Source organism: Moschus berezovskii, chromosome 7, assembly GCF_049115385.1.
Source record: "Moschus berezovskii isolate FMDL1 chromosome 7, NW_MosBer_1.0, whole genome shotgun sequence".
NCBI classification, from domain to species: Eukaryota; Metazoa; Chordata; class Mammalia; order Artiodactyla; family Moschidae; genus Moschus; species Moschus berezovskii.
In genome coordinates, this window is record NC_142466.1 from 83,977,215 (window position 1) to 84,004,950 (window position 27,736).

Consider the following 27,736-nt stretch of genomic DNA (forward strand, 5'->3'; position numbering starts at 1 on the left):
GGCTGCAAATATAGATGGCTGTGAAGTCCTTTCAGGGCTAGCTTCCAAATCAGGATTGTGCAGCACTTCAAAGACTCTGCTTTGGACTAACATTAATATCTCACATGTATCATAGAGAATCCAAACCATTCTCCAAGGATAGTAAGTAACCTGAGCAACCAAAAAGAGTTTGCTAACAACAGGAATTCAGTTTTATATTCACAGTGTAAAACTATATTGCAATATTAACTCTATTTCCATGCATGCCTCTCCCCAAAGATGGATTCCCTTCCCACCCGCTCAAGACACCTAACAGTCCTTATGCTTCTAATCAAAACAGTATCCCATTTTTCTTCTCTGTGAAGCTTTTCAAGATCTCTTTACTCTGAATGTTCACCCTTTATTCATTCGTCAAGATGAGCACTGTGGTTATTTAGTCGCCAAGTCATGGCCAACCCCATGAACCCCAAGCAAAAGCAGCCCCATGAACTATATAGCCCACCAGGTGCCTCTGTTCTTGGGATTTCCCAGGCAAGAATACTGGAGTGGGATGCCATTTCCTTCTCCAGAGGATCTTCCTGACCCACGGATAGAACCCGTGTCTCCTGCAGCTCCTGCATTGGCAGGCAGATTTTTTACCATGGAGCCACCTGGGAAGCCCAAGCACTGTAGGGACACTTGTAATCAGACAACTCATCTTTTTATAATTTCCCTTGTTTCTTTGTTTTTGGCTGTGCAGGTCTTTGTTGCTGCTTGGGCTTTCTTCCTAGTTGCGGCGAGTGGGGGCTGCATTCTTGTGGCAAAGCACGGGCTTCTCATCACAGTGGTTTCTCTTGTTGTGGAACACGGGCTTTAGGACTCAAAAGGCTTCAGTAGTTGCAGCTTCAGGCTCTAGAGCACCATGGGCTCAACAGTTGTAGAGCATGGGCTTAGCTGCTTCGAGGCATGTGGGGTCTTCCCAGATCAGGGACTCAACCAGTGTCTCCTGCATTGGCAGGCGGATTCTTTACCAGTGAGCTACCAGGGAGGCCCCCAGACAACTCGTCTTTGGCCATTTCTTTGATTTTTTTCTTTTCTTCCCAGTCTCCTTCCTCACCTCAACCACTCTCTCTCGCTCCTCTCTTTTGAGAGACCCTAGTAAATGGATCTTGAAACTCCTAGTATTATCCTCCATGTCTTATAAAGCTTTGTTTCATTCTTTAAATCCACTTTTTATATTACATTCCAAATTATTTCTTTATTCAAGCCTCCAGTTTAAATTCTTCTTCAGCTGTGTGCATCCTGTTTTTCATCCCATTTATGAGTGATTTTTAAAATATCAATTAAATGTTTCACTTCCAATGTAATATTTACTTAGCTCTTGAAATAGATGCCTGTTCTTGTTTTATGAAATAAATTCTTCTTTCTACTCTGAGCATATCTGCTTGGTTTCTTTTAAAGTCCAATCCCTTTGATCCCATTAATACTACTTTCTTGGTGACAGCCCTTTGGTTTGCTGCATCAGAGTGTCTTATTCAATGAACTAATGTTTCCTTTGTAAGTGTTTGGTGATTCTTGGTTTGATGCTCATCCTTGTATTTTATGTTATTTGTTTAGTACAATGGCCTCCAGAGGTTGTAGGGAAGGGCAGGACATGCCATATGAGAAGAGTATGAGTTAGTAACTTGATTTCAGGCTGAAGACTGTAGTTCCTTCAGGGTATTATCCATACATGGTACCTCCAGCTCAAGCCTGCTTTGAGCATTGCCTATGACTTAGCACAAGGGAACCAATGTTCCAAATGCACCCACCATGATGGCTGCCCCGTTATCTGTTGCCAGAAGTACACAGAACCACTCCTATTCTCTATGTGTGTTTGACCTGGATTCCTTCCATTTGTTTCCTATCTTCCAGAGATACCACAGGACTGCTGATGCAAAGATGGTAGTCTTTCTTGCATCTGCTTTCTAATACATTTTCTATTATCCACAGGGACTTGGAGAAGGAAGAGAAGGGAGCCACATATGCTACCTTTTTCTGTTAATAGAGGGGATAATCTTTAAATTCATCCTTTACAGAATATATTCCTGAGGGATTAACTCAAACACCTGCTTTAGGAGAGTTAAGTCTTTCTAAAGCCTTTCCTGATTTTCTCTTTAGTTTTGGTGTTCTGAAATTTCACTGGGATATATATAAAAGGCGCCCCTTTATTTATTCGCCCTGCTTGACACTATATGACCCTTTCAATCCATCAAATCCATCAGTACCGTTTCTTTGATTCTTTTGTTTTCAAGTCATAGTCATTTAAATTATTTCTCTTCTTGATAAAGTAGCAAGAGATTCAAGAAAATCATGAAGCATTTTGTTGGGGAAGGGAAAAGGGAATTTCTGAAAGTTTTTTCAAAACATACAGGTATTTCTCTCTTCATAGCTCTCTTCTAAGTTCCTGAAGTAATACCCTATGTTTCACCAGAAAATAAAGAAAATTACTGAATCCAAACATTGGGGGCTTCCTGCCTCCTCACCATGCCCACCCCACCCTCACTACACACTGTCTCTATTCTCTCTCTCTCACTCTTTCATACACTCACTCTATCCCCTGGCGGGGAACAAAGCACAAAGCTGAGCTGACCAGCATGTTCCCAAGCAGCACCCCACTCCGGTGGCCCTCAAAGCAAAACTTTAGCCCAATGACCCAGATGGAGGCCAAAGAGAACCAGGACTAGAGCTAAAGCGGCTCCGTGCCTCCCACAGCCGCAGGCCATCAGCTCTGCTCCAGGAAACCCTGCTGCTTCACATGAAAGGCTCTCACTCTGCCCCATACTAAGAAGAGCTCCTCTGCTCCAGAGAGCTGGCCATTCCCCTTAGTGGTAAACTGTCAGCCTTTTTTGGTCTAAGTCGCATATTGGCTTTTTTAATTGGAGGATAGTTGCTTTACAATGCTTTGTTGGTTTCTGCTGTAGAATGATGTGAATCAGCCACAAGTATACATACATCCCCTCCCTCTTGAACCTCCCTTCCAACCCCTCCCCCATCTGCCTCCTCCAGGTTGTCACAGCACCAGGTTGAGCTCTTGGTGTCATACAGCAACTCTGCACTAGCTACCTATTATAAATGTGGTATTACATATGTTTCATCGCTACTCTCTCAAAAACCATCCCACCCTTTCCCTACCAAACTGCGTCCACAGGTCTTTCCCTACCCCACGATGTCTGCTTCTCCGTTCCTGCTCTGCAAACAGGTTCATCAGAAACATTTGTCTACATTTCATATATATGCATTAATATATGATATTTATTGTTCTCTTTCTGACTTACTTCAGTCTGTATAACAGGCTCTAGCTTCATCTACCTCAGTCCAACTGACCCAAATTCATTCCTTTTTATGACTAATATTCCAATGTATGTGAGTATGTATATATACATACACACCACAGCTTCTTTATCTATTCATCTGCTGATGAACATCTAGGTTGCTTCCATGTCCTAGGTATTGTAAATAGTGCTGCAATGAACATTCGGGTACATGTGTTTTTTTGAATTAAGGTTTTCTCAGGGTGTATGCCCAGTAGTTTTATTCCTAGATTTTTAAGGAATCTCCCTATTGCTCTCCATAGTGGCTATGTCAATTTACATTCCCACCAACAGTGCAAAAGGGTTCCCTTTTCTCCACACCTCTCCAGCATTTATTGTTTGTAGACTTTTTGATGGTGGGCATCCTGACCAGTGTGAGGTGATACCTCATTGTAGTTTTGATTCGCATGTTTGTAATAATGAATGATGTTGAGCATCTTTTCACGTGTTCATTACTCATCTGTATGTCTTCTCTGGAGAAATGTCTGTTTCTCAAAAAACTGGAGAAACATTTTTTTCCCATTTTTTGATTGGGTTGTTTGTTTTTCTGATATTGAGATGCATGAGCTGCTTGTATATTTTGGAGATTAATCCCTTGTCAGTTGCTTCATTTGCAATTATTTTCTCACATTCTGAGGGTTGTCTTTTCATCTTGTTTATAGTTTCCTTTGCTGTGCAAAGACTTTTAAGTTTAATTAGGTCCCATTTGTTTATTTTTGTTTTTATCTCCATTACTCTGGGAGGTTAGTCAAAGAGGATCTTGCTGCCATTTATGTCAAAGAGTGTTTTGGCTATGTTTTCGTCTAAGAGTTTTATAGTTTCTGTAAGCTGAATGAACATTGTTTATTCTTGAAGTTCAAGTTCAGTTTTAAAGCACACCTTTTTCTATTCAGTCTGGGAACAAGTTAATTTTGAAAGGTTATAATTTGGAAGTTCATATTGGAAAGTGAGGAATTTTTGCTTACCTGGGTGGTCTCTTTTTGACCACTTTCCGTACTTTTATCTGATGAGCATCTAATTGCAAACACTCCACCCCAGATGGTAGCAGGGGTACAGCGCTATACAGCTCTGGAGAACACACCATTGAATTCAAAGACCTCTTTTCATCCAGAGTATCATCCGGGAGTGAAAAGGCAAGCCCCAATATGGGAAAAGATTTTGGCAATGTGTACAATAAAAAAAAGGACTCTTACGTAGAATTAAAAAAACAAAGCCCCCAATAAATCAATAATGAACAATAAAATAATTTTAAAAGATAACTCGGAGGAAAAATGGCAAAAGACTTGATACATACTTCACAGAATAAGATATTCAAATAGCTAATAATCACATGAAAATGTCCTCAACTTCTTTAAGGTCAGGAAAATGAAAAACTTTAAGAAGTTATTTACACACTCATTTGACAGCCAAAATTTAAAAGAATACCAAGCACTCATGAGAATGTGCAGCAAAAGCAACTTTCATATACTGCTGGTGGAAGAGTAATTTGGTAGAACTATCTGGAAAACTGACATTATCTACTGAAGTTAAACATGCTTACCCTATAACCTGGTAATTCCACTCAAAATCAAACATACAACAGGCTCTAGGCCTGTTGCATCAAGAAACACCTAGAATTTTCACAGTAGTGCCATTGGTAATAACAAAAAATAGGAAACGCATGTCTACCAACAGTAGACTGGATATACAATGGAACACTATACAGCTGTGAAGATAAATGAATTCAAGCCACACCCAAAATGAGTGACCATTACAAAATAAAACTGAAAGAAACAGGCCAGATATACACGTATACCCACTGAAGGAATTCCATTTATATGACTTTTTCAAATTAGCAAAACAAACCAAAAATATTTAGAGTCAGAGATGTGATTACCTTTCAGGGGGAAGGGAGAAGATAGATATTGGGAATGGGCAACATAGGGACTTCTGAGGTATTACCAATTCTCTCTTTGACCCGGGTGGTGGTTACATACACACTTGCTTTGTAATTTATGTTTTGTTGACTTTTCTGAGCTGGTATTATGCTTCCATTTCTAAGAGTTTAAGAAAAAAAGGAAAGGAAAGGGAAAAGACTGTGAAGCACTGGGAACTCATATGTTGTGGATGTGAAGGGAGCAGCCCTTTCAGCGAACAAGCTACCATTTCCCAGAAAAGCTGAAATTGTGCAAACTCCATGACCCAGGTCTGTACCTGCTTTCTACACCTAGGTTGTATCTATGCTAGGGACTCTTTTATTTATATCCCTATGAGAAGTATTCAAGGAGCCATAGTAATTTTGTTTATAACAGCAGAAACCTAGAGACAATGGCCAGCAACAGGAGAATGAATACATAAAGTGTGACATGTTCATATGATAGAAAATTAATTACACAGAAGCAGAAATGAACACCTATGACTGTATGCATCAATGTGAAGCACCTCAAAGCCATAATATTGGTGGGGGGAAAGTGAGATACATGGAGAGAGTTTGATTTCATATGTATGAATGTCAAAAACAGGAAAAAACAAAGTATATTTTACTTACTGTTGTATGGAGTATATTTACAAAAGCAAAATAAGAGAATGAATAACCTAAAATTCAGAATAGCACAGAGAAGGAAGGGAGGTAATTTGGGAGGGTCAGGTTAGGAGAACTGAGAGCATCTGGTGCTGTTCTAATTCATAAGCAAAGTTATGGGGTCATGGGTGTTTTTCAGTTACTCTTTAAATTACACATATATTTCTTATACTCTTTTATATTTTATTCATTTACAATGATTAAAAGAGAAATAATTTCTTCCTTTTTTAATGGAAGAATTACTGGGTGAAGTATTATACAATCTAAAAGCACTGCTGAATTAAACACAATAGGTCAGGAATATAATAGATATCCATGCAGAGCCACCTTTTACTAAACTCTCCTGTTCTGAGCAATATATGATTGTTTATATTGCCAAGCAGTAGATATATATTTTTTCACTTAATATTTATCAAGCATGAATTCTTATGCTTATTTTATAGATGAGAATTCTGACACTCAAAGAGGAAAAGTAACCTGTTCAAGGTCACTCAAGTATTAAGTGGAGGAGTAAATACAAATCCAAGGCAGCCTGGTTCCAATGTGCTTCTCAGGACCTGCACTACCAGCACAATACGGTCCAGGGCCATCTGCCAGCTCTCGTGGATACTAGGCTGAGCATTTCCAACTGACATGGTTTCTACTGGTTCTTCTAGAAAGCATTTTTCAAATTCAAAGCATTTTTCATCTTATCAGTGATGAGGCACTCCATCCCAGGTGACAGATATTTAGATCTGATTAGACAGCAGTGATGTCTCCATTTTAATCTAGGTCAGAGATCCCCAGACTAGACTCTCTGTGGGCTAAATCCACATCACTGTCTGGTTTTACACAGCCCTGGAGCTAGGAATGTTTTTTTTTTCCCCCATTTGCAAATGGCCCAAAACGATCAAAGAATAACTTCATGCTCTGTGAAAATTATGTGATGTTCGAATTTCAGTCTCCATCAATTAAGCTTTTGGCAACAAAGACACACCCATTTGCTTGGGTACCATCTGTGGACACTGTCATGTTACTATGGCAAAATGCATGATTGCAAAAGAAACCATGTGTCCTGCAAAGTCTAAGATATTTAATAAATGGCCTAGGATAGAAAAGTTTGCTGAACCCTGATCGAGGAACTGAACACAGGAATAGAAAACAACTGAAGCTGTGTCTGTCTGTTTCTATACAATGAAGATTAAAAAATAGTACCTATCTCTAAGATTTGGTATAAAGAATAAACAATTAACAGATATAAAGCCATCAGATTAGTGCCTGGCACAGCACGTGCTCCCTCCTTGTCCTCATTTGTTCCCTTTCTAGCTCTGCACATGACTGAAATCAGAAATCTTTCTTTGGTGGAAGTGTCAGGAAGCATGTCAAGATATTTACAATAGAGCAATGACCCCTCTTCAAAATAAAAGTACTCAAATTGGTATCATTTGCATTGGGTTTGACTTAGATCTCCAATGGTGACACACTTAAAAGAGTTAATCTAAAAAATTATATACAAAGAAAGGCTACAAATGTTCAGAGAAAGAAAAGGGTTCAAAACCAAAAGGGAAAAGTTAGAGATCTCAACGGCACTAAGAAAATCCTGAGTTCCCCTGACTCATTAAGGAAGCAACCATTTAGTAGGTTTTCAGGAAGACACTAAGCTCAATTAAATAGAAATTTGTTTTTCTTTCAAATCTCCCACTGGCCATTTGTTTCTGGCAAAAACTCTGTTTGGTAATGGAAAATAATGATTTTCTATCCTTTAAATCTTGCACCAGGAACTGCTCTACTAAGATTAATAGTGTCTCTAATGAGATATTTAGAGATAAAGACCAGTGTTAAGCTGAATTCTTTTTTGAGAACTAATAATTCTCAAGATATGCTTTTCTAATAAAATAGGCAAGGTCAAGTGATTATGTATTTAGCTATTTATCTTCTTTCTGTCTGTCTTGAATACCTTTTTTTAGCCAAGAGGAACACTCTCTTATTGATTCTCCTTTAGCATACCACTGCATAGAGTACAAAAATGCACAGCATCCCAAGAATAAATGCAAATTATTAGTGGACCCTAATTGTGGAGTGAGGTGTGGATCTTTCCAGCAATGACTTGGGCCACTTGGAGCACAGCTGGACAGTGAAGGGGGTGAATTTCGCTCCACCTGACCTATTTGGGTCTGCAAGCTTCAGAATTAGGCTCATGGGTAGAAGATCAACAGAATGATCTGCTACTTTGCAAAGTAGAATTCTCAACGTGCCTTAGCTCAGGTTTTGCTGCAACTGGGTTGCAACTTTAGAGTTTGTTTACCACTGGCTCAAAAGCTTAAGAGTGCTCTCAGAACTTGCCCTTCAGCAGGGCTTGGAATCTTAGCATTCATGAGACTCTGGAGAGCTTGCTATGCTTTATGGCTTTGCTGCCAATTCTCTGAGCTTCAGGAAATCTCCTTTGCTCTTCAGTCCCACCCACGGCTCTCTGCACCTCAAGTGATTATTTTTCTTCCTGTGTGTCCGCCACCATAGTCAAGGGATGTTCTGCCCTGCCTCAAGGTCAGCAGTGCCTCAGAGGGGTTTCACTCAGCCTTCCTGCCCTGTCCAGCTTTGGCATACTGCTCCTCTTCACTCAGGAAGGCCTGGGGTCCAGTGGTGGTGGGAAAGCACAACTCACTCTGAAGACTCTGGGGTCCCAGACTCCAACTCACGCTAGAGACTCTGGGGTCCCAACCATTCAGGTCAGCCCACTCATTGTCACTAAAGGCTTGTTAAAGGCTTAGCTTCCTTCCTGCCCCCCACCTCTGGTATATTCTTTCTCCTCTCCCTACTACCAGAGGTGAAAGCAACTGCAGGTCTCTGCTGCCCCAGGAAGGACATTCTGGATTTTAGTACATTGAGGTTTCTTTGCATCTTCATGTTCAGATGAGTTTTTAAAATATGACTTTGTAATTTATCTAGCTTATTGATGCTATCTTGGTGTCAGAGGGAGATAAATGTCTCATGCTTTCCACATCCTAACTGGAAGAGTGCCCAGTCTGTCATTTCTCTTTACTTAGGGAAATTATATTCTGTAAAATCTTTGAGGACCATTAGGGACCACATCTATGCAGAGCATTAGATAGAACGCTACAAATGTTGGTGACTGCCATGCTCTGGAGGAGACAGTGGTGATGCTCTGGGGCCAGGCAGGGACAAGACATACAGAAGAGCAGCCACTTAGAGAAACTTCAGGGTACTTTATAGGAACACTCAGGTTTCAGGTCAAGTTCTATTGCTTCGTAATTGTATAGCCTTGAAAATAAGTGAGTTTCTCAGGCTTCTGTTTCTTTATTGGTGAAACAAGGTGGTCACAAACAATCAAATGGAGGAAGAATGTGAATGGGCTGAGCAGGATGGTGGTGACTCAGGGAACAAATGACTCTTTTAAAGGGCACTGCTGCTTAGCTTCGCTAAGTTGGTATCAGGGCTTTGTGTTAACAAATCCCCCAGGTGCAAGTACAGCTGGAATTTTATTCCAACTGATTTCCATTTTTCAAAACTATTATTTGGCCTAAAAACATATATCTGTGTCAGATGGCAGTCCAAGGATTATCATTATAACCCCTGCTTTGGACTCCAAGAGTCTCTCAAGTGTCATAATTAGCTGTCAAGTTTCTTCGCTTTGGACCAGTGACCTCTTGATATTCAAAGGCTTTGAATGTTAATTATAGCTATGAATGACCAATAAAAAATTCAGAAGCAAATTAGTTGTTGCTTCATGAATATTGTTTTCGGATAGAATCTTTCAAAAACATCAGGTCATGAAGCACGTAGACGATGAAGAGGCTTCCAGCTTGGAGAAGCAGCTGAAGATCACTGGGCTAGGTAGGTCATCCAACACTTCTACAGTTTCTGACACATAGTTACTCTTCAACAAATATTTGCTGCATGAAGGGATGGACAGATATGTGGATGGATGGATGGATCATGGATGGGTGTGTGGATAGATGAATAGATAACGTTCATTGTTATAATTTCATCAAAAGTTCTAAATGTCTTTGATTCTATGCATAATTTAGAACCACATACCAAGGGTAATCAAAGAGTGTAATAAGTAATGACTGAGTCCAGCTTTCTCCCTTCAAGTCACCTTAGCCAGATTTTATCTGTATAAGAAATGTTGATGGATTGGGTACACACATCATTTCTCCCTGGCCAAGGAGCCTGGCAGGCTACAGTTCATAGGGTTGCAAGAGTCAGACATGACTTAGTGCTATCTTTCTTTCTTTCAAGGCTTTCCAGAAATGTCCCTGACTCTAAGCCACATAATACAAAGATTTAGTTTCTAGGAGGAGCATTTGATGCCAAATCATTCCATCTTCCCATTCCTAAGAAGAGTATTACACCAGAGAATGAAAATGGATTTGATAACCTACCAGAGAGAGGGAGAGGGGTGGCAGGGAGAGAGAGAAAGGTAAGGAGAAAGAGATCCAGGGGCAGGGTGAGGGAGGAGGAAGGTAGAGGGAGGGAGGGAGGCAGGAAAGGAGATTCTAGGCTTTTGGAATGAGAGCCTTGAGAATGGAAAGGATACACGGAAAGGGGAAAGAGGGATGACAGCAAAAGCACGTTTTAAGAAAGATTGGAGTTGTAAAATAATCTGACACTTCCCCTTCTTCTCAAAACTGTACAAAATAGTTTCCTAAGAGGGTTCTTGTAAACTACTAATTGGAAGCACAGGTAGAGGTTACTTCCATAGCAGGGCACTTATTTCTGGAAAACTAGACATTTTCGAAATTATAAATCCTTGCCAGGAAGCCAGGGCACATGATTTACATAGAATGTGAGTTCTGAGAAATAAAAAGAGATAACAAGTCTGTTTAAAATACACCCAGTGTCGTCATTACTTCCAGCACAAAACACACTGTATTAGATCATTATGGGGATGGCTAATCCAAACATTTTTATGCTCTTTAAGGCAACGAATACACCATCAAACCACCTCAGTGCCAACTGAGATTTCTGAATATTTAAAAGCTGATGACTTGTGACTGGAACTGATTCAGAAATCTTGGCTTCTAATGAGAAACGTGATGAACTGGTATTGAGAGGATGAGTAGAAACTCCAGGAAAAACTTCAGGGAAGCCTAACAGGGTTCCTGATAGTGAAGCCATTCTTATTCTTGATCTTCAACCCCCTCCAAGCACCCTCAAGGCTAATGGCATAGGTCATCCCTCTTAATCCCTTAATCCCATCCCTCCAGATGGTTGGGATTAAAGCTGTGGAAAACAGAAACCAAGAGAGTAAAACATAACTGTCACATCCCCAGGGATTGTGGGGCTTCCAATGCAGTGCTAGTGGTAAAGAACCAGCCTGCCAATGCAGGAGACATGAGACACAGGTTCGATCCCTGGGTTGGGAAGATCCCCTGGAAAAGGAAATGGCAACCCATTCCAGTATTCTTGCCTGGGAAATCCCATGGACAGAGGAGCATGGTGGGCTACAGTCCATGGGGTTGCAGACAGTCAGACACAACAGCACATACACCCAGCAGGAATTATGGCAATGGCTTCCTCCAGCCACCAGAGGGCTCTGGAAGGAGGAATATCCTATTTCTAAGCAATCCTATTGCTAGAATCTCATCTCTGCATACCAAACTCAAAATCTATAAATCATGAACTTGTTTCTTCTACCAAATTTTAAAAACAAATATGGATCTTTTTGCCTTAAAATTATCTGCAGAGTCAGGATTTGTTGTTCAGTCGCACAGTCACGTCTGACTCTTTGTGACCCCATGGACTACAGCACACCAGTCTTCCCTGCCTGTCCTTCACCATCTCCTGGAGCTTGCTCAAACTCATGTCCATTGAGTTGGTGATGCCATCCAACCAGAGTCAGGATAGTGAAGAAAAAATTGATTTGAGGTCTGTTCTGAAAAGTCAAACCGTTAGTCACTCAGTTATGTCTGACACTTTGCAACCCCAGGGACTGTAGTCTGTCAGGTTCCTCTCTCCATGGAATTCTCCAGTCAAGAATCCTGTACTGGGTAGCCATTCCCTTATCCAGGGGATCTTCCTGACCCAGGGATGGAACCCATGTCTCTTGCATTGCAGGCAGATTCTTTACTATCTCAGTCACCAGGGAAGTCAGATATTTAAAACAGGTCAGCGAACTAGAACCCATGGATCAAATCTGGTTCACAATCTGTTTTGTCAATAAAGTTTTAGTGAATCACCACTCACTCATTTATGTATTGTCTATGTCACTCTACCAGAGAAGGCAATGGCAAGCCACTCCAGTACTCTTGCCTAGAAAATCCCATGGATGGAGGAGCCTGGTAGGCTGCAGTCCGTGGGGTCGCTAAGGGTCGGACACGACTGAGCGACTTCACTTTCACTTTTCACTTTCACACATTGGAGAAGGAAATGGCAACCCACTCCAGTGTTCTTGCCTGGAGAATCCCAGGGACGGGGGAGCCTGGTGGGCTTCCGTCTATGGGGTCACACAGAGTCGGACATGACTGAAGTGACTTAGCAGCAGCAGCAGCAGCATGTCACTCTACAGAAGCAGAGTTGAGTGGATGCAATTGAGACCATACAGCCCAAAGAGCCAAATGAATTCATTAACTACACCTGATCTAAAAGAAGCATTTGGCTTCAGCAAGTTTTAGCACTGACATATATTAAAAAATGTGAATGGTACGTATCTACATTCTCTAGTTCAGATGACATAAAGAGGCCCAAAGATGCCTTTACAAAAAAATCTTTCTAAGTAAACCTCTGTAAGCTATATACCTACTAGAATGGCCAAAATCCAGAACACTGAAAACATCAAATACTGGTAAAGATTGTGGAACAACAAGAACTCATCATTGGTGGGAAAGCAAAATGGTACAGCCAACTTGGAAGACAGTTTGGCAGTTCTTACAAAATTAAATATACTCTTACCATACAATCCAGGAATAATGCTTCCTGATATTTACCCAAAGGAGATGAAAATTTATGCCTACACAAAAGCCTGCTCATGGATGATTATAATAACTTTATTCATAATTTTCAAAACTTGAAAGCAACCATATGTTCTAGGTAAAAGGATAAATAAACTGTGGTACATACAACAGAATATTATTTAGCAGTAGAAAGAAATGAGCTATCAATAGAAAGACAAGCAGGAATCTTAAGTACATACTGCTTAGTGAAAGAAACTAATTTGAAAAGGCTGCATACTATAAGGTTTCAACTACATGACATTCTAGAAAAGGAAAAACTATGGAGACAGGTAACAGATCAGTGGTTGCCAGAGGTTAGGGAGGGATGAATAAGGCAGAGCACAGAATATGTTCAGGGCAGTGAAAATTTTCTGTATGATATTATAATAGTGGATATATGTTATTATACTGTTGTCCAAATCCACAGAATGTACTACCTCAAGGGTGAACCCTAAAGTATATGGACTGTGCATAATACCTACAAATCAATGTAGTTTCATCTATTATAACAAATGTACCACTCTGGTGGGGGATAGACATAGATATGGGGGAAGTTGTGCAAGTAGAGGGGCAGGGAATATTGAGGAAATCTGTATACTTTCCTCTTCTTAATTCTGATGTGAAACTAAAACTCTTCTAAAAAATAAAGTCTATTAAAACAAAAACTCTATTAGTCAATGAGATTGTGAAGGCCATTAAGAGATGTTTGCCAGATGTTTCCACTTCACACCTTCTGGACACCTGATAGAATTGCACTTCCTGGCGGTTGTATTGGGGCTTCCCTGGTGGCTCAGATGGTAAAGGATCCACCTGCAATGCAGGAGATTCAGGGTCGATCCCAGGGTTGGGAAGATCCTCAGGAGAAGGGAATGGCTACTCACTCCAGTATTCTTGCCTGGAGAACTCCATGGACAGATGAGCCTGGCGGGCTGTTGAGTGGGGCCTGTGACTAGTTCTGGCACAGTGGATAAGCAGAAGTGACATGGATCACTTCCAAGCTAAAGCAGGACTTTCACAGCTCTCTTTCCTGGCAAATCCAAGCTCGTGACTGCCCTACGTGCCAAGGATGAACCAAGTCCCCCAGCTGACCTCTCGTGGGTGTACATAAGAGCAAGAAACAAACCTTTCCTGTAATAACCCACTGAGCTTTTAGGAGTTATTTCCTCAGGAAAATCTAGCTTACCCTGACTGATAGAGAGATGATCACTAATTGCGGTATTACACTTGCAAAACTATGTCTTCTCCTCTCTGTCAGTCAGTGATGTGGCACATTTGAAGAGGCAAAGCCGACCCATGAACTTCATTCACAAATCTCTTCAACATCCAAAAGAGTCTAAGCACTTAGTCCAAGCAGATTCTTACTAAAATCTTGGTCTTATATTTTCAAGCACCTCAACATTCTGGAGTCTTTCTCTCTTTCTTCCCCCTAAAGAACTCTCTTATTCAGTTCAGTTCAGTCGCTCAGTCGTGTCCGACTCTCCGTGACCCCATGAATCACAGCATGCCAGGCCTCCCTGTCCATCACCAACTCCCAGAGTTCACTCAAACTCATGTCCACAGAGTCGGTGATGCCATCCAGCCATCTCATTCTCTGTCGTCCCCGTCTCCTCCCGCCCCCAAGCCACCTTGGGTCCACCTTCAAGTGCTGTGTAGCCTCCTAAGAAGGGAAGTTTTTCCTCTCTGATTAATTTTCTCTCAAGAATCACAACTTTAGTCCTTCCACAGAGAGCATAGGAGGAGAATGATTCTAATCAAGTAAAAAGGCTGGAGAAGGTTGTGAACCCCCAGAGCTAATACTGTTTATCTGGCAAATCATGGTCCTTTTGCTAGTGTCTGAGAGTCTTTTGCCATCTCTTTTGTTTTCTTTCTTGATTTTTTCAGAAAACGGGTAGGAGCAGAACATTATTTGGAGGACCCGTCAGACCCCAACAAAGGCCAACTGGAAACCTTTCAGGAAGTTTCCATAACAACAGATCATTGATCATGCTTTATCCCTTTGTTGTGTGGGAGGGTCACAGGTGTTGTGATAACCATGGAGAGTAAGACAGTAACACCTTGGTGCAGCCTCACCAAGTCACAGATGTGTCTCTAGCATCTATGACTCTTTCCTGGCACTCTCAGGTTTGCAGAGCAGTCCAGTCAAAGGTCCAGTTCCCACACAAGAAGGTCAATACTTTCATGACCTGTGCACAAAAGGCTGGCTGATCCCCAGGGTCACTTCCAGTCTCTGCAGCCAGTTTCCAGTCAATTCTAGAAAGCCCCTTCTCTTCCACCTTATCAGCTTGGCTGCTCTTCTTCTCATCAAACCTGAAATCTCTCTCTGCTGCAATGATGCAGAAGCAAACATATGTCTACTTAAGGAGAAAAAGGAGCAAAAACACACAGGAAAATATCCGCTGAATCTCTCTTTGCAGTATCACATGATTTCTGGCCGTTTCATCCTCCACACATACAACACTGACTTCTTCACAAGGGCCTTCTGGGCATTACAAACATGTCGCAACACAGCAAAGCACTGTTGGCCAAGCCATGGCGTTTACTTCTGGGATCTACAAACCATGGCTGACTGCTGATGCTCTATATTCTCTAGATGCATGATGACTACTTTCAGGGTTATCAACAAATTCAGGAGCTGGCACAAGGTCCAATCTACAGCTTTCTGATTACAAAAGGCAATCTGGAATCTTCTTTGATCCACTCATTTACTCTTGAAACCCAGTAGGTCACCAAGTCTTGCTTCAATGTCTCTCAAGAACCTCTTTAGGTTTCTCTACTCGTATTCTTGTGAGGTCCCCAGCATGTTTCCTCGGTGACAGAACTAACCGGTTCTCCTACCACAGTCTCCACCCTCACCATGGTGATCACTGCAGAACATCAACATGACTACCAGGTTGCCTTATGGCTGCTCAGCCCAGAGGATAAGACCACGGGTGTCAGTGTCAGGTAAGAACAAGGCTCAAGTCCAGACTCTTCTACTGACAAGTCCTTCGCTCTAGGCTGTGCTTTCTTCACCTCAGATGGGGAACAACAATGGAACCTACCTCGTAGAGTTTGGGAAGACTGAGTGGGGTGATGTATGTTAGGCTCTTAGCAGAGTATTTTGGCATCCAGTAAGAGCTCAACAAACATTTATTATCATATGTTCCAAGCATCTGAGGCCCTGCAAATGATGTCCAGAGCAGACTGTTCCACCTCCTTTCACTATTAAGCTGCACAGTGGCTGTGACTCCTTTGTCCCAAGGGTCTCACCCTGTGCTGCGCACATGCTGCTGGTCCACAGCCCTCACGGCAACATTGTGCTCAGTTGTTTCAGTTGTGTTGGACTCCTTGTGACCCCATGGACTGCAGCCTGCCAGGCTCCTCTGTCCATGGGATTCTTCAGGTAAGAATACTGGAGTGAGGTGCCATGCCCTCATGGGATCTTCCTGACCTAGGGATCGAACTCGTGAAATCTCGTGCATCTTCTGCATCACGGGCAGATTCTTTACCACTGAGCCACCCAGGAAGCAACATCAGGACTTTACTTTTACCTCCAGCTTGCTAGTCCCCGAAATGTAAAAAGAGTAGGCAGATTGTCATATTTTCAACAAAACTTTCATTAGGAGACAATACCCTAAAATTACCCCTGGAAAAGGTACATTAGTTTCTGAAATTGGTACAATTTCTTCAAGTCTAATCATCTTTCTTTCTCAAGAACAAAGGTCTTACTAAAGCAGGACCATGCTGCCACCTTGAAGGCCCACACATACAGTCTTCTCAAACTCACCAGAAGGGGGAGTGCCTGCATAAAGCAGGATCTCGGCACTCCCTCTCAAGGGGACAGTTGTTTGTTGCAGGACTCACAATCCAATGACATTAGTTATATATATATATATATATAATTACCAGAATCCCAGAAGGTGGAACCATCTCAGCACTTGTAGTTCTTCATCCATACTTGTCTTATCACAGCCCATGCTTGCTATTATTATCAAAATGAATTCCCTGTGATTTGTAGGAATCTAAGATCTAGTTCACTGCAGATGCTGATTGCAGCCATGAAATTAAAAGACGCTTACTCCTTGGAAGGAAAGTTATGACCAACCTAGATAGCATATTAAAAAGCAGAGACATTATTTTGCCAACCAAGGTCTGTCTAGTCAAGGCTATGGTTTTTCCCGTGGTCGTGTATGGATGTGAGAGTTGGACTGTGAAGAAAGCTGATCGCCGAAGAATTGATGCTTTTGAACTGTGGTGCTGGAGAGGACTCTTGAGAGTCCCTTGGACTGCAAGGAGATCCAACCAGTCCATTCTAGAGATCAATCCTGGGTGTTCATTGGAAGGACTGATGCTAAAGCTGAAACTCCAATACTTTGGCCACCTCATGCGACAAGCTGACTCACTGGAAAAGAGTCTGATGCTGGGAAGGATTGGGGGTGGGAGGAGAAGGGGACGACAGAGAATGAGATGGCTGGATGGCATCACCGACTCGATAGGGGTGAGTGTGAGTGAACTCCGGGAGTTGGTGATGGACAGGGAGGCCTTGCGTGCTGTGATTCATGGGGTCGCAAAGAGTCGGACACGACTGAGCGACTGAACTGAACTGAACTGAAGATCTAGTTACAGACTAGAATACCCGAGTTACCTGGATTCCAAACTGGTGATGAATCCTATCCATGCTTCATTCCTACCTGTTTGCCTATGTATAGTAGAAGTATCACAACACTCAAAAGCCTGGAGCTAGGCTGCCTGGATTCAAATCCTGCCTCTATCACTTGCTAGCTGTGTGATCTTTGGTAAAATGTTTCATCTCTCTGCGCTTCAGTTCCCACAACTGTAAAATGGAAGAACCACGGCACCTATCCCCTGGACTACGGCAAAGATTAAATGACTCAATATGCACAAGTACTTAGAATAGTGTCCGACACACAGTGAATAAATACTGTATGTGATTTTGCTCCTTCTAATGGTACTGCTCTGTAGTTAACAATCATCCTAGAGCCTCACAGACAAGGCAAAGAGAAGCAGACACTGAATCTGTTATCTTGAAAGCAGCTCAGTAAAGGAAACTTTGCCAATGGATTCTATTTTATTAATACTTGGGGTCAAAATTTCAGCAAAGACCACAGGACAGGGGAGAGGCAATGCAAAATTCAAAACAGAAAGTATTACTTAATTATCCTAGATTTCACTTTTAGAAACTCAAGGTAGTCAAAACCCATAAGAAAATATATGGCTCTAATAATTGCTGATGGTTCATAAACAGCCACCCAGGGGACCCCACATCATTGAGACTGTCATTGATGGGGGACCTTGCCAGTGCCCAGAAATATTGTCCTGACACCTGAAACAGTCTACCCCTACATTACAAACATTTTTAGTTCACGACATGATTTCCACATTCCCTGTAGTATGAATACTTTCTCACCTCTATCATTCCTACAAACGTCTACCACTATTACCTGAGTTCATTTTTATGGATTTCCACCATTTTTCTTTCCAGCTTCTGTGACTGCTTGGGGAAAATCTCAAATTCACTGACGTAATTCTCAGGATGCTCATCAGGATCGTAATCACCAAGCTCAGCTGTAACAAGTAAAAAATAAACAGAAAGATTAAAAACAACAAAAACAGGATATACATGGAATGGCTCCTGCCTCTCCAAAGAAGAAAGTGGAACAAGCTCACGCAACAAAATGTGTTTGTCTCTATGGAAAGACTACAGCCTGAGTGTCTAGAAGGTCATATTCTAGTTTAGATTTAGCTGTGTGATCTTGGACACTTGTTGAATGAACTCTGAGTCTCATTTTCTTCAACTATACAATAAAGAAATGTAAATCTTTGTTTCTCAGTGGGGCACTATTGGTGTTTGGGGAAATAAACCATTCTTTATTGTTTCAGACCTTTCAAGGTATGGTAAGACATTGAGCACTCCCACCCTTCAGGGTCTAGGTGGTGGTAGCACACCCACTATTGGGAGCACCCAAGATGCCTCCCAATATTTCCAAGTGTTCCCCATGACAGGAGTGTTACCACCTCTATTTGGAACCCACTGAGTGTTCCTCAAGCCTCCTTTCATAGTTAATTTTCTGTGAGTCGAAGAATTCCCTGACTGGAGCTGTTTACTCTGAGATTTGTGCAGGTGTGGCCCATTCAATGAAAAAAATCAAAACATAAAGGACCCAAGAGGATTTCTTTATTTAAAAATAAATGGATTGCTCTTCAAATTAAAGAGTGTGTGTCTAAGTATGGCCGAGCATCCCAGATTAAGGTTGCTGGGTTCTAATACAGGGTTCCTGCAGAGGGTCTTTAGGGGTAAAAAGAAATGCCTGCACATTTCTGAGTGCCCAGAAGGTCTATGAGAAGATGGACTAAGGATGAGCATTGACCATAGCCTGAAGCAGCAAAGGGGCTGTTCTTGCAATGGGAATACATTCTACTGACTCCACAAGCTTTCTAAGAAAAATGAGCCAAACGAGGCAAATATCTCAGGTAGAAATAGCCCAGGAGAGTACATTAAAGGTGGTGGGAAAACTGTATTGGAGGAACTTGATCATCAATATGACTTTGAAGTAGATAGAAATCAATATGCCTTGAGCACATCTGCAAAATCACATCCAACTCTGTAATTTGTATCTACTGTCCCTGTACTGTTGAATCATCTAATGATAGTAAAAGGACAAAACTGGGAGGAAAGCAAAGCTTTTTAAAGCTTCTCAATAGAGTTCAAATTACAGTACAACCTAAATGTACACTACATGAGGAAGGACTTTCAAAATAAGATCCCAAATGTCATCAGCCACAGAGGGGAAATTGATTAATTTGATCATATCAATATTAAAATATTTCACTAATATAGTCAGAATAAAAAGCTGAAATAACATATTTGCAAAACAGAAATCTTAGGTTAATATTTAAAAAAAATTCCTACAAATCTATAGGTAAATGGGGAGGAATTCCAATAGGAAAAGGTGAAGGAATGTCAACAGCCAATTCACAGAAGGGGAAACCCAAAGAGCTCATGTATAGAGAGTTGCTCAAACTCATCAGTACTGAGGGCTATGCAAACCGAAACTAGAAGATGTCACTTTATACCTATAAGATTAACAAAAAGTTTAGTATGTCGGATGATTCTATGTGTTGGCAGGAACATGAAGAAACAGAAGTGCTTATGACACATTTGAAGATGCTTGATGCATGTAGCTCTTCTAGAGAGCAAGCCGAGAGTGTTTAGTCTAATCTTACAACCCAGCAAGCCCATTTCTGGGCATATATTCTAGAAAAATTTTAGATGCAGCAAAAGATATGGGGCAACCTGGGTGTTCATTACTGCTGGGAGCAGTAAATAGCAAAAGGGCAATGCACCCCACTGGACTCTCTGCAGCAATTCAAAGCAACAAAATAGAATGATACACAGAAATGTGAGTAGGTTTCCCAAACAGTGTTCTGAGTATAAAAAGGAAGGATTAAATATAGCCCCATTTAATTTATGAAACTTAAGACTATATACCGGAGAAGGCAATGGCAAGCCACTCCAGTACTCTTGCCCAGAAAATCCCATGGACAGAGGAGCCTGGTAAGCTGCAGTCCATGGGGTCACTACAAGTCAGACATGACTGAGCGACTTCACTTTCACTTTTCACTTTCACACATTGGAGAAGGAAATGGCAACCCACTCCAGTGTTCTTGCCTGGAGAATCCCAGGGACGGGGGAGCCTGGTGGGCTGCCGTCTGTGGGGTCGCACAGAGTCGGACACGACTGAAGTGACTTAGCAGCAAGACTATATACACACAAAACAATACTAATCATTTTATAAGCATGTATGTCAAGTCAATGATATACAAGAATTCAGTTGTTGCCTTTAGGAATGAAAATAAAGAATAATGAAAAAAAGGAAACTCAACCAATAGGTGGGCCAATGGGACCAGGGATGAAAGTGAGCCACCAACTAGTAATTAACTCAATTTATTCTTCAAAAAAAACCACCCATAACACACCAACACATACAAACACACACACATACACATACACATGATCCCTGTGAGCTGGCTATCAACCGAAAAATTTAGGAAATGGTATAACTCAGAGCCTACTTTTCCATAGGGAATGGATCACTGATAGTAAACTATGCCACATCAAGTGCAAATGTCAGCTTGCACAGTGGTTAGAAGAATTGTTTGTGCTTCTATTGTTTTGTGTTGCATTTTTATTGTTCATGGTGGGTACTTCTCCTTCCAGGAAAACTTGTGAGACACAATGGCCTTGTACTGCCAAACACAGCAAATAAGTAGCCTGGCAAATGCCAGCGAAGAGAAGGAACACCATGGAACCTGCACAGGGCTGCTGACAAGGTAAATGCCAACACCTGCGCCATCACTTGCCCTGCTTCCTTGATCTTTGAAGCTTATCTTTAACTTCGACTTCACCTGAAGCAAAAGCTTATGAATGATTAAGCTCATTTAAAATTCTGTTTTCCATCCCAAGAGGAGTTGGGTAAGCAGCATGTGGTTCTCGCCTGCACATGGTATTGAGGGCAAAGTTACAACAAATAACACGCAGCACATGGGCTGGCTTGTGAGAATGTAAAATTAAATTAAAAGAGAATTTAATTGTCAGCAAAATCCAAAGAGCTGAAGCCAAATGATGAGTGTGATCAGATGATGGCAAAATAAGTATTGACTTTAAAGGGCACACATGGCAGTGGCATTTCCCTTCGTTTAGGGAGAACTTGTTCCGAAAGAACTTGAGATACAAGACATTACAGCTCCAGGGTCGACTTCTTCAGAAGACTTTCCTCACCACCCTTGCTTGATGAGGGGCCTCATGGGATCAGAGTGGGGACCCCCTGTGTCCCTGTGTAGACACTGAGACACCATCAAAACTTCCTGTTTACCTGTCTGCCCCTACCCCACAAAGGGACTTCACATAGCAATGCCTGCCACCTAGGAGTGTCCAATAAATGTTTGGAGAACACATGGATGAGGTAGTAAACCAATAACTCTTTCCCAGGTACAGAGATAGAGCATACTTTGGTGCAATTTATGCAAGTGCCCTGGTTCACTTAACACAGTGGAGAATTTACTATGTGCCAGACACAGGGGTACTGAAGTGAAAAAGACTTCCAGAGTCCCACTTCCATGAAATTTTAGATTCTACATAAGAGGCAATGCATAATAAGCCCCCAACCAACTTAACAAGATAATTTCAGATATAAGTGCTTATTAAAAGACAAGAAAACAGAGACACTAGAAAGAATAACGTGCAGAGAGAGGCTCCTTTAATAGTCCAGGAAGACTTCTTAGAGGAAGTGACATCTAACAGAGTTCTGAATAGCTAGAAGGAGCCACAGACCCACAGGGATTGGACATACCAGGAGTAGGAGATAAGATCAGTAATCCTGACATGTTACTATTTTGCAGAAGGAACAGGAAAACATGTGTACCAAGAAAGGCCAAAAATAGATCCCTAGGGTTTTGTGTGTTGTTTTGCAATTTTCATTATGAAAGACAATGCAAAGCATGCACTGAAAATACTCACATCCAGTGTGTACAGGTAGCAAAACTCTGGGTGGCTGCCTGTTTTATATACTCAGAACATTCTGAAAGCTTAAAACATGCTCCTTCAAAGAATGTTAGCAAACAAGATGCCAATAAAAAGTAACATGTCCTTGGCTTTCTAATCCTTTACTCCACATTTCCTATCACTCTGAAAGCATAAGCAGTTCTGACAAAGCAGATCTTTATCTGCATCTGTAATGATCTCCAAGGCTGCTGTAATAACTCCCCCAGCCACACAGAGTTCTATGAATCCAGCTTTTACTGGATTTGCTACAAATGGCCCGTGGACACCACTGCGTTTTAGAGCTAAAAGGCTTCTTTGAGGTCTGCCAGTCCATTTCCAACTCTACTCACCCGACAGCATCTGTGAGTGTGGCCAGTGATAATAGCAATGAGGGATGAAATGGGACCCTGATCATCTGGATGGGGCTTTGTGGCTTTATCTCAAACATAAAACAGGATGGAGTTTCCCATTACAGATCCATATTAAGCCTGTCCTTGGAGAATTGACTATGATTCACTAATGCTTAAATGCGTTCTGAAACGCTCATAGGCTAGTCTGCTGCTCGGATTATTATTGATTTGCTTTTCCTTTATGGAAGACAGTGCACTCTAACCAGGAACTTACAGTCTTCACAGGAAAGAAGAACCATGGGGTTCGAACATTCTTTAGCTCTGTGTATGAGAGGTAGCTTTCAGAAGCACACACCCCACCTTGGAGTAGATGGAAGGACTAAATCTCATCAGGGTATCACCGTCAGCCTGATTTTAAACTTGAATAATCTCCAAGGGTTTTAACAGCGCTGCCAAAACCTGCTGAGCAGCACTATGTTGCTCCCAGAGGAAGGGGAGAAGCAACACAGATAGACTTCAGATAATTCTCTAAGAGTGCACACACCCAGAAACAGGATCCTAGGAACGATTTCACAGCACAGAGCATCCCCTGGGGACAGTGGTGAGTGACAGTGAAACCCCAGGAAAATGATGGGGGTTTCTCTTAAGCTGTGAATGAAGCCTGAAATTGTGATCAGACAGGTGACTGTCATGAACCACTTATGACCCCATCATAAGCTCCTTCATTATTTCAGATCTTTATAAGGGTGGCATGCTCACTTGGTAATCTCTCTCTCACCCCCTTCCCTCCTTCCTTCCTCCCCTCCCCTCTCTTTCTCTCTCCCTCTTTCTCCATCCCTCCTCTCTTCTCCTAGTTCCCTTCCCCACCCTCCCCTCTCTCATTAACATGTCATCAGCATCCAAGCTACAAATGGCTGGAACACCTGAGTCCCTCCAAGCAGGCCCAGCTGCCTCCCGGCAGGCCCAGGGGAACAGAACATCTGAGTCACTCTCCATTTGTGTCCTGAGCCCTTCCCCATGGCAATGGATTGCCTTAGGTCCTGGAGACTGCCTTCCCTCAAACAACTTTTTCTCATAGGTAGAAACATATGAAACCAACCTTGGGTCCTATGTGTTTGCCACTTCCCACTAAGTGTTTGCCACTTCCCTCGGGGGCCTGTTCAACTCTGAGACTAAGTCTCATGAAATCATCATGCAGCAGTGAAGGAGGTATGACCACCTCTTTCAATATATGAAGACATTAAAGCTTAAAGAGTTTAAATCACTTGTCTGTGGTGAAATAACCAGGAAACGGGAATTCAGGTTCAAACTGAGAAATGACAAACTGTGAGCCTGGGGTTCGCCTCACCACGCTATGTGACTGTTGTAAAGGTGAAGAATTAGAAATAGTACACATAAATATATACATACGACACATGTGGATATACCTGTATAAATGCTTTGATATTTCATCAACTGCTGCTACTGCTGCTGCTAAGTCGCTTCAGTTGTCAAGGCATTCATCAAAGGTTTGAAATGACACCTGTTTGACACCTGCCTTCCTGGACACAGATCGCCCGCTCAATATACCCAGCATGCCCCACACTTGGTGTTTGGAGCTCAGGGGATAGAAGATCCCATAATCCTTCAGAGCTTCTTATAAAGTCATGCATTCCATCCCCTTCAAAAGAGAGACTCTGAGCTCTCCCTTGGGGTCTTGAGGACTCTGTTCATGCAGAGGCCCCTGGGACCACAACAGCCCACCTTCCACCAGGACCCCAGGGGCTTGGGAGGGAAGGAGGGGGGTTCCATTGCTGACCACCCAGCCCTGACTGGCCTCCAACCATGGCACGGACAGGATGAGCACAGGCTGGGGAGGAGAGAGGCTCTGAACAGCCGAAGCTCTGCTGTCCCATACAATGGTGGGGATGGGCAGCTGGGCCCACACTTACCTTGAACGATACAGGCACCCAGGTAGGCAGCATCCGAAAAGGAGCAGAGCAGTCGACCATGGAAAATATCTCTTTTAATTTGCAGGTACAAAAGGTACCTGCAATGAAAAAGGAGAAAGAGTTGCCATAAGTTTTGGCTGAGGCCTGGAAGAAGCAGGATTGTTTACGTTTCATCCACCTGAGTCACCAGAACCCTACCTGTGCTGCTTGGAGGGCAAGCAGAGGAAAACTGAGAAGGGCCCCCAGAGTTCAGAAAACTTGAAGTGTCTGCAGCCACTTCCAAGAGAGACGGGGAGGACAGAGGAGAGCCACGGGGCCTAGCAGCCACTGTCCCTGGGAGAAAAGTCCCACACAATGACAACCACAGCCGCCCTCACCCCCACCAGCACCTCAGGTACAGGCTGCCTGAGCTCTTGGTGGAATGAGGAGTCAGGAAAGACACTCAGTCTTGCGGAGACTAGTCCCAGTCAATCAACCTCAAAAAGACTTGGTTACAAGGCCAGGAAGCCAGCTTATTCTCAGTGACAGCTGTCATCTGTTTCATATCCTTTCTGGCCATCTTCTCCAGGTCAGACAAACCTGATTCTGAGTGACAGGGGCTGGGGTGAGGGGTCGAGGAGCAGAGCACAGAGGGTGCCGGCTCCCATGAAACGGTCAGCACCGTGCAGCTCCAGCATCGCGGAGACTCGTTGAGAGGTAAAATCCTTTGAATTTTAATGTTGCAGCAAACTCTATTTTTGAAAACACTGTAGCACCAAACAAAAAAATATATGCCTGGCCTGATTCAGCTGGGGATGGGTGGGGGGCAGGGTGTCAGCTTGCCACTCCTAGCTCAGGTCATCTCACCACTGTTCCCTCTGTTCCTCCACGCCAATCATGCCCTCTTCAGATCTCCTATTTCTTAGCTGGACTGATTCTTTCATTGAAGGGTCAGGCTTAGGGTCCTTGTCTCTGACTAAAGTAACTTTATAGATGTGTGCAGATTCTTTCTGCTTATTTTACAGTTTAAGTGCAGAGACCAATCTTTTTCTTTTTTTTCTTTCCAGGTTCCTGAGGCCAGGTGGGGGCAACACCCCATTGGTCCCAGTCACGACCTCCAGAGCTCAAATAATCTCATCTTTTACTCAGCCTGAAGCTGAAGCTCCGGTATTTTAGCCACTTGATGCGAACAGCCAACACACTGGAAAAGTCCCTGATGCTAGGAAAGATTGAGGGCAGAGGGAGAGGAGGGCATCAGAGGATGAGATGGCTGGATGGCATCACTGATACAATGGACACGAACTTGGGCAAACTCCGGGAGATGGTGAGGGACAGGGAGGTTTGTCATGCTGCAGTCCATGGGGGTCGCAAAGAGTCAGACATGACTGAGCAACTGAATAACAACAAAGCAGCTTCATGCATAACCCCACTTAGACAGCCTGACTGAAGTGCTCAGACCATTCAGGTGCTGCCAGCCCATCCCAGAGCACTGGAGCTCACCATCTCCTGACACAGGGATGCACTGATGGGTTCAGTGGCTCCCTGGTGGTTCCATCTGATGAATCTTTATCTCACACCTGCTTTAGGCCATGACAGTGCTAGGCACTGGGGACACAGTGGAGGCTCAAATAACACTCTCTGTCCCCAGCTTTGTATGGAATTGTGTGCAGGACATAAAGGTAGTCCCTAATAAATTTCCTGTCTGGGTTAGTGTGAATTTTGTCAAAGGACCCATTTTGTCAAGGACCCAGAGTATCTCCCTAAATTGACCTTTCACACTTTAGTGAGCTTGTGAATTACCCAGAGATACTGTTAGAATGTGGATTCTGGTTCAGTAGGTCTGGGTGAGGCCCAAGAGTCCAGATTTCTAATAAGCTCCCTGGTGATGCTTAGCTGCAGGCATATGGACCTCACTTGAGTAAAAAGGTTCTAAACCAGAGGTTCTCAGCCTGACTGTACATCAGAATTACATGGGGGAGCTTTTAGACAACACCAACATGGGTCCTACCCAGACCTAATTAAATCAGAATCTTGTTCCTCACCAAAATGTGTACATGAGTTTTCATAGCTGCATTCTTCATCATAGAGAAGTTGAATGCCCATCAACTGATGAAAGGATAAAGAAAAGTGGTATATCCATACAATGGAATATTATTGAGCCACAAAAGGACGGAAGTAGCTACTGATTCCTGCTACAACAGGAAAACATTAAGCTAAGTGAAAAGTCAGACATAAAAGGCGTATGGACCACATATTGTATGATTCCATTTGTATAAAATGTTCACAATAGACCAATCTACAGAGACAGAAATGTAGCTACATAACTGCGAGGGGCTGAGGGGAGGGGAGAATGGGAAGGACTGCTTGAGTACTCAGTTTCCTGCTGGGGTGATAAAAATGTTCCGGAAGGGGATCACAGTGATGGTGACACAACTCTGGGAACATACCAAACCCACTGAACTGTATGCTCTAATGTCTACCTAAGGGAACTAATACTTTTGAAAATTCAATTGCCTTGGAGTAGTGGTTCTTGGAGGAGGGCATGGCAACCCACTCCAGTATTCTTGCCTAGAGAATCCCCATGGACAGAGGAGCCTGGTGGGCTGTAGTCCATGGGGTTGCAAAGAATTGACATGACTGAGTCACTAAGCACAGCACAGCACAGTGGTTCTTCAATTTTAACATGCTTTACAATTACCTGTAAAGTCACTTCAGTTGTGTCTGACTCTTTGAGGCCCTGTGGACCATAGCTTGCCAAGCTCCTCTGTCCATGGGATTCACCATGCAAGAACACTGGACTGGGTTTCCATTTCCTTCTCCAACAATTACCTGGAGCGCTTATGAAAATACAGATTGCAGGACCCCATCCCAAGCCTGGGGCAGAGACCAAGTTCCCAGGTGATGCTGTTGCTGTTAATCCAGTGACCTGACTTTGAGGACCAAGGCCCTTGACTATTCAGAATACCAGGGTCGTACAAATACTTGAGATGATGAAATCTTTCTTAAAGATTTTAAACTACCAGGCTGAATGCCATCAAGTTTCTTTGCTACATGCTAAATGTATGCATTAAACAAAAAGCATTTCTTTCCACATTTTGGTGAGTTTAGCAGTGAAAAATGGTTTCAAATAAA

At 42.6% G+C, this 27,736-nt stretch overlaps 1 protein-coding gene across 2 annotated transcripts in view; it reads right to left on the reverse strand.

Moving 5' to 3' along the window:
• Positions 1 to 27,736, reverse strand: part of FRMD3 (FERM domain containing 3) — a 334,605-nt gene that overhangs the window by 100,052 nt on the left and 206,817 nt on the right. For both annotated transcript variants that reach the window (XM_055427347.2, XM_055427346.2), the window contains exons 5-6: positions 24,626 to 24,723; positions 18,245 to 18,368 (exon numbers count right to left, since the gene is read on the reverse strand). In XM_055427347.2, coding sequence (XP_055283322.2) covers positions 18,245 to 18,368; positions 24,626 to 24,723 — 222 coding nt within the window. The remainder of the gene's footprint in view (positions 1 to 18,244; positions 18,369 to 24,625; positions 24,724 to 27,736) is intronic.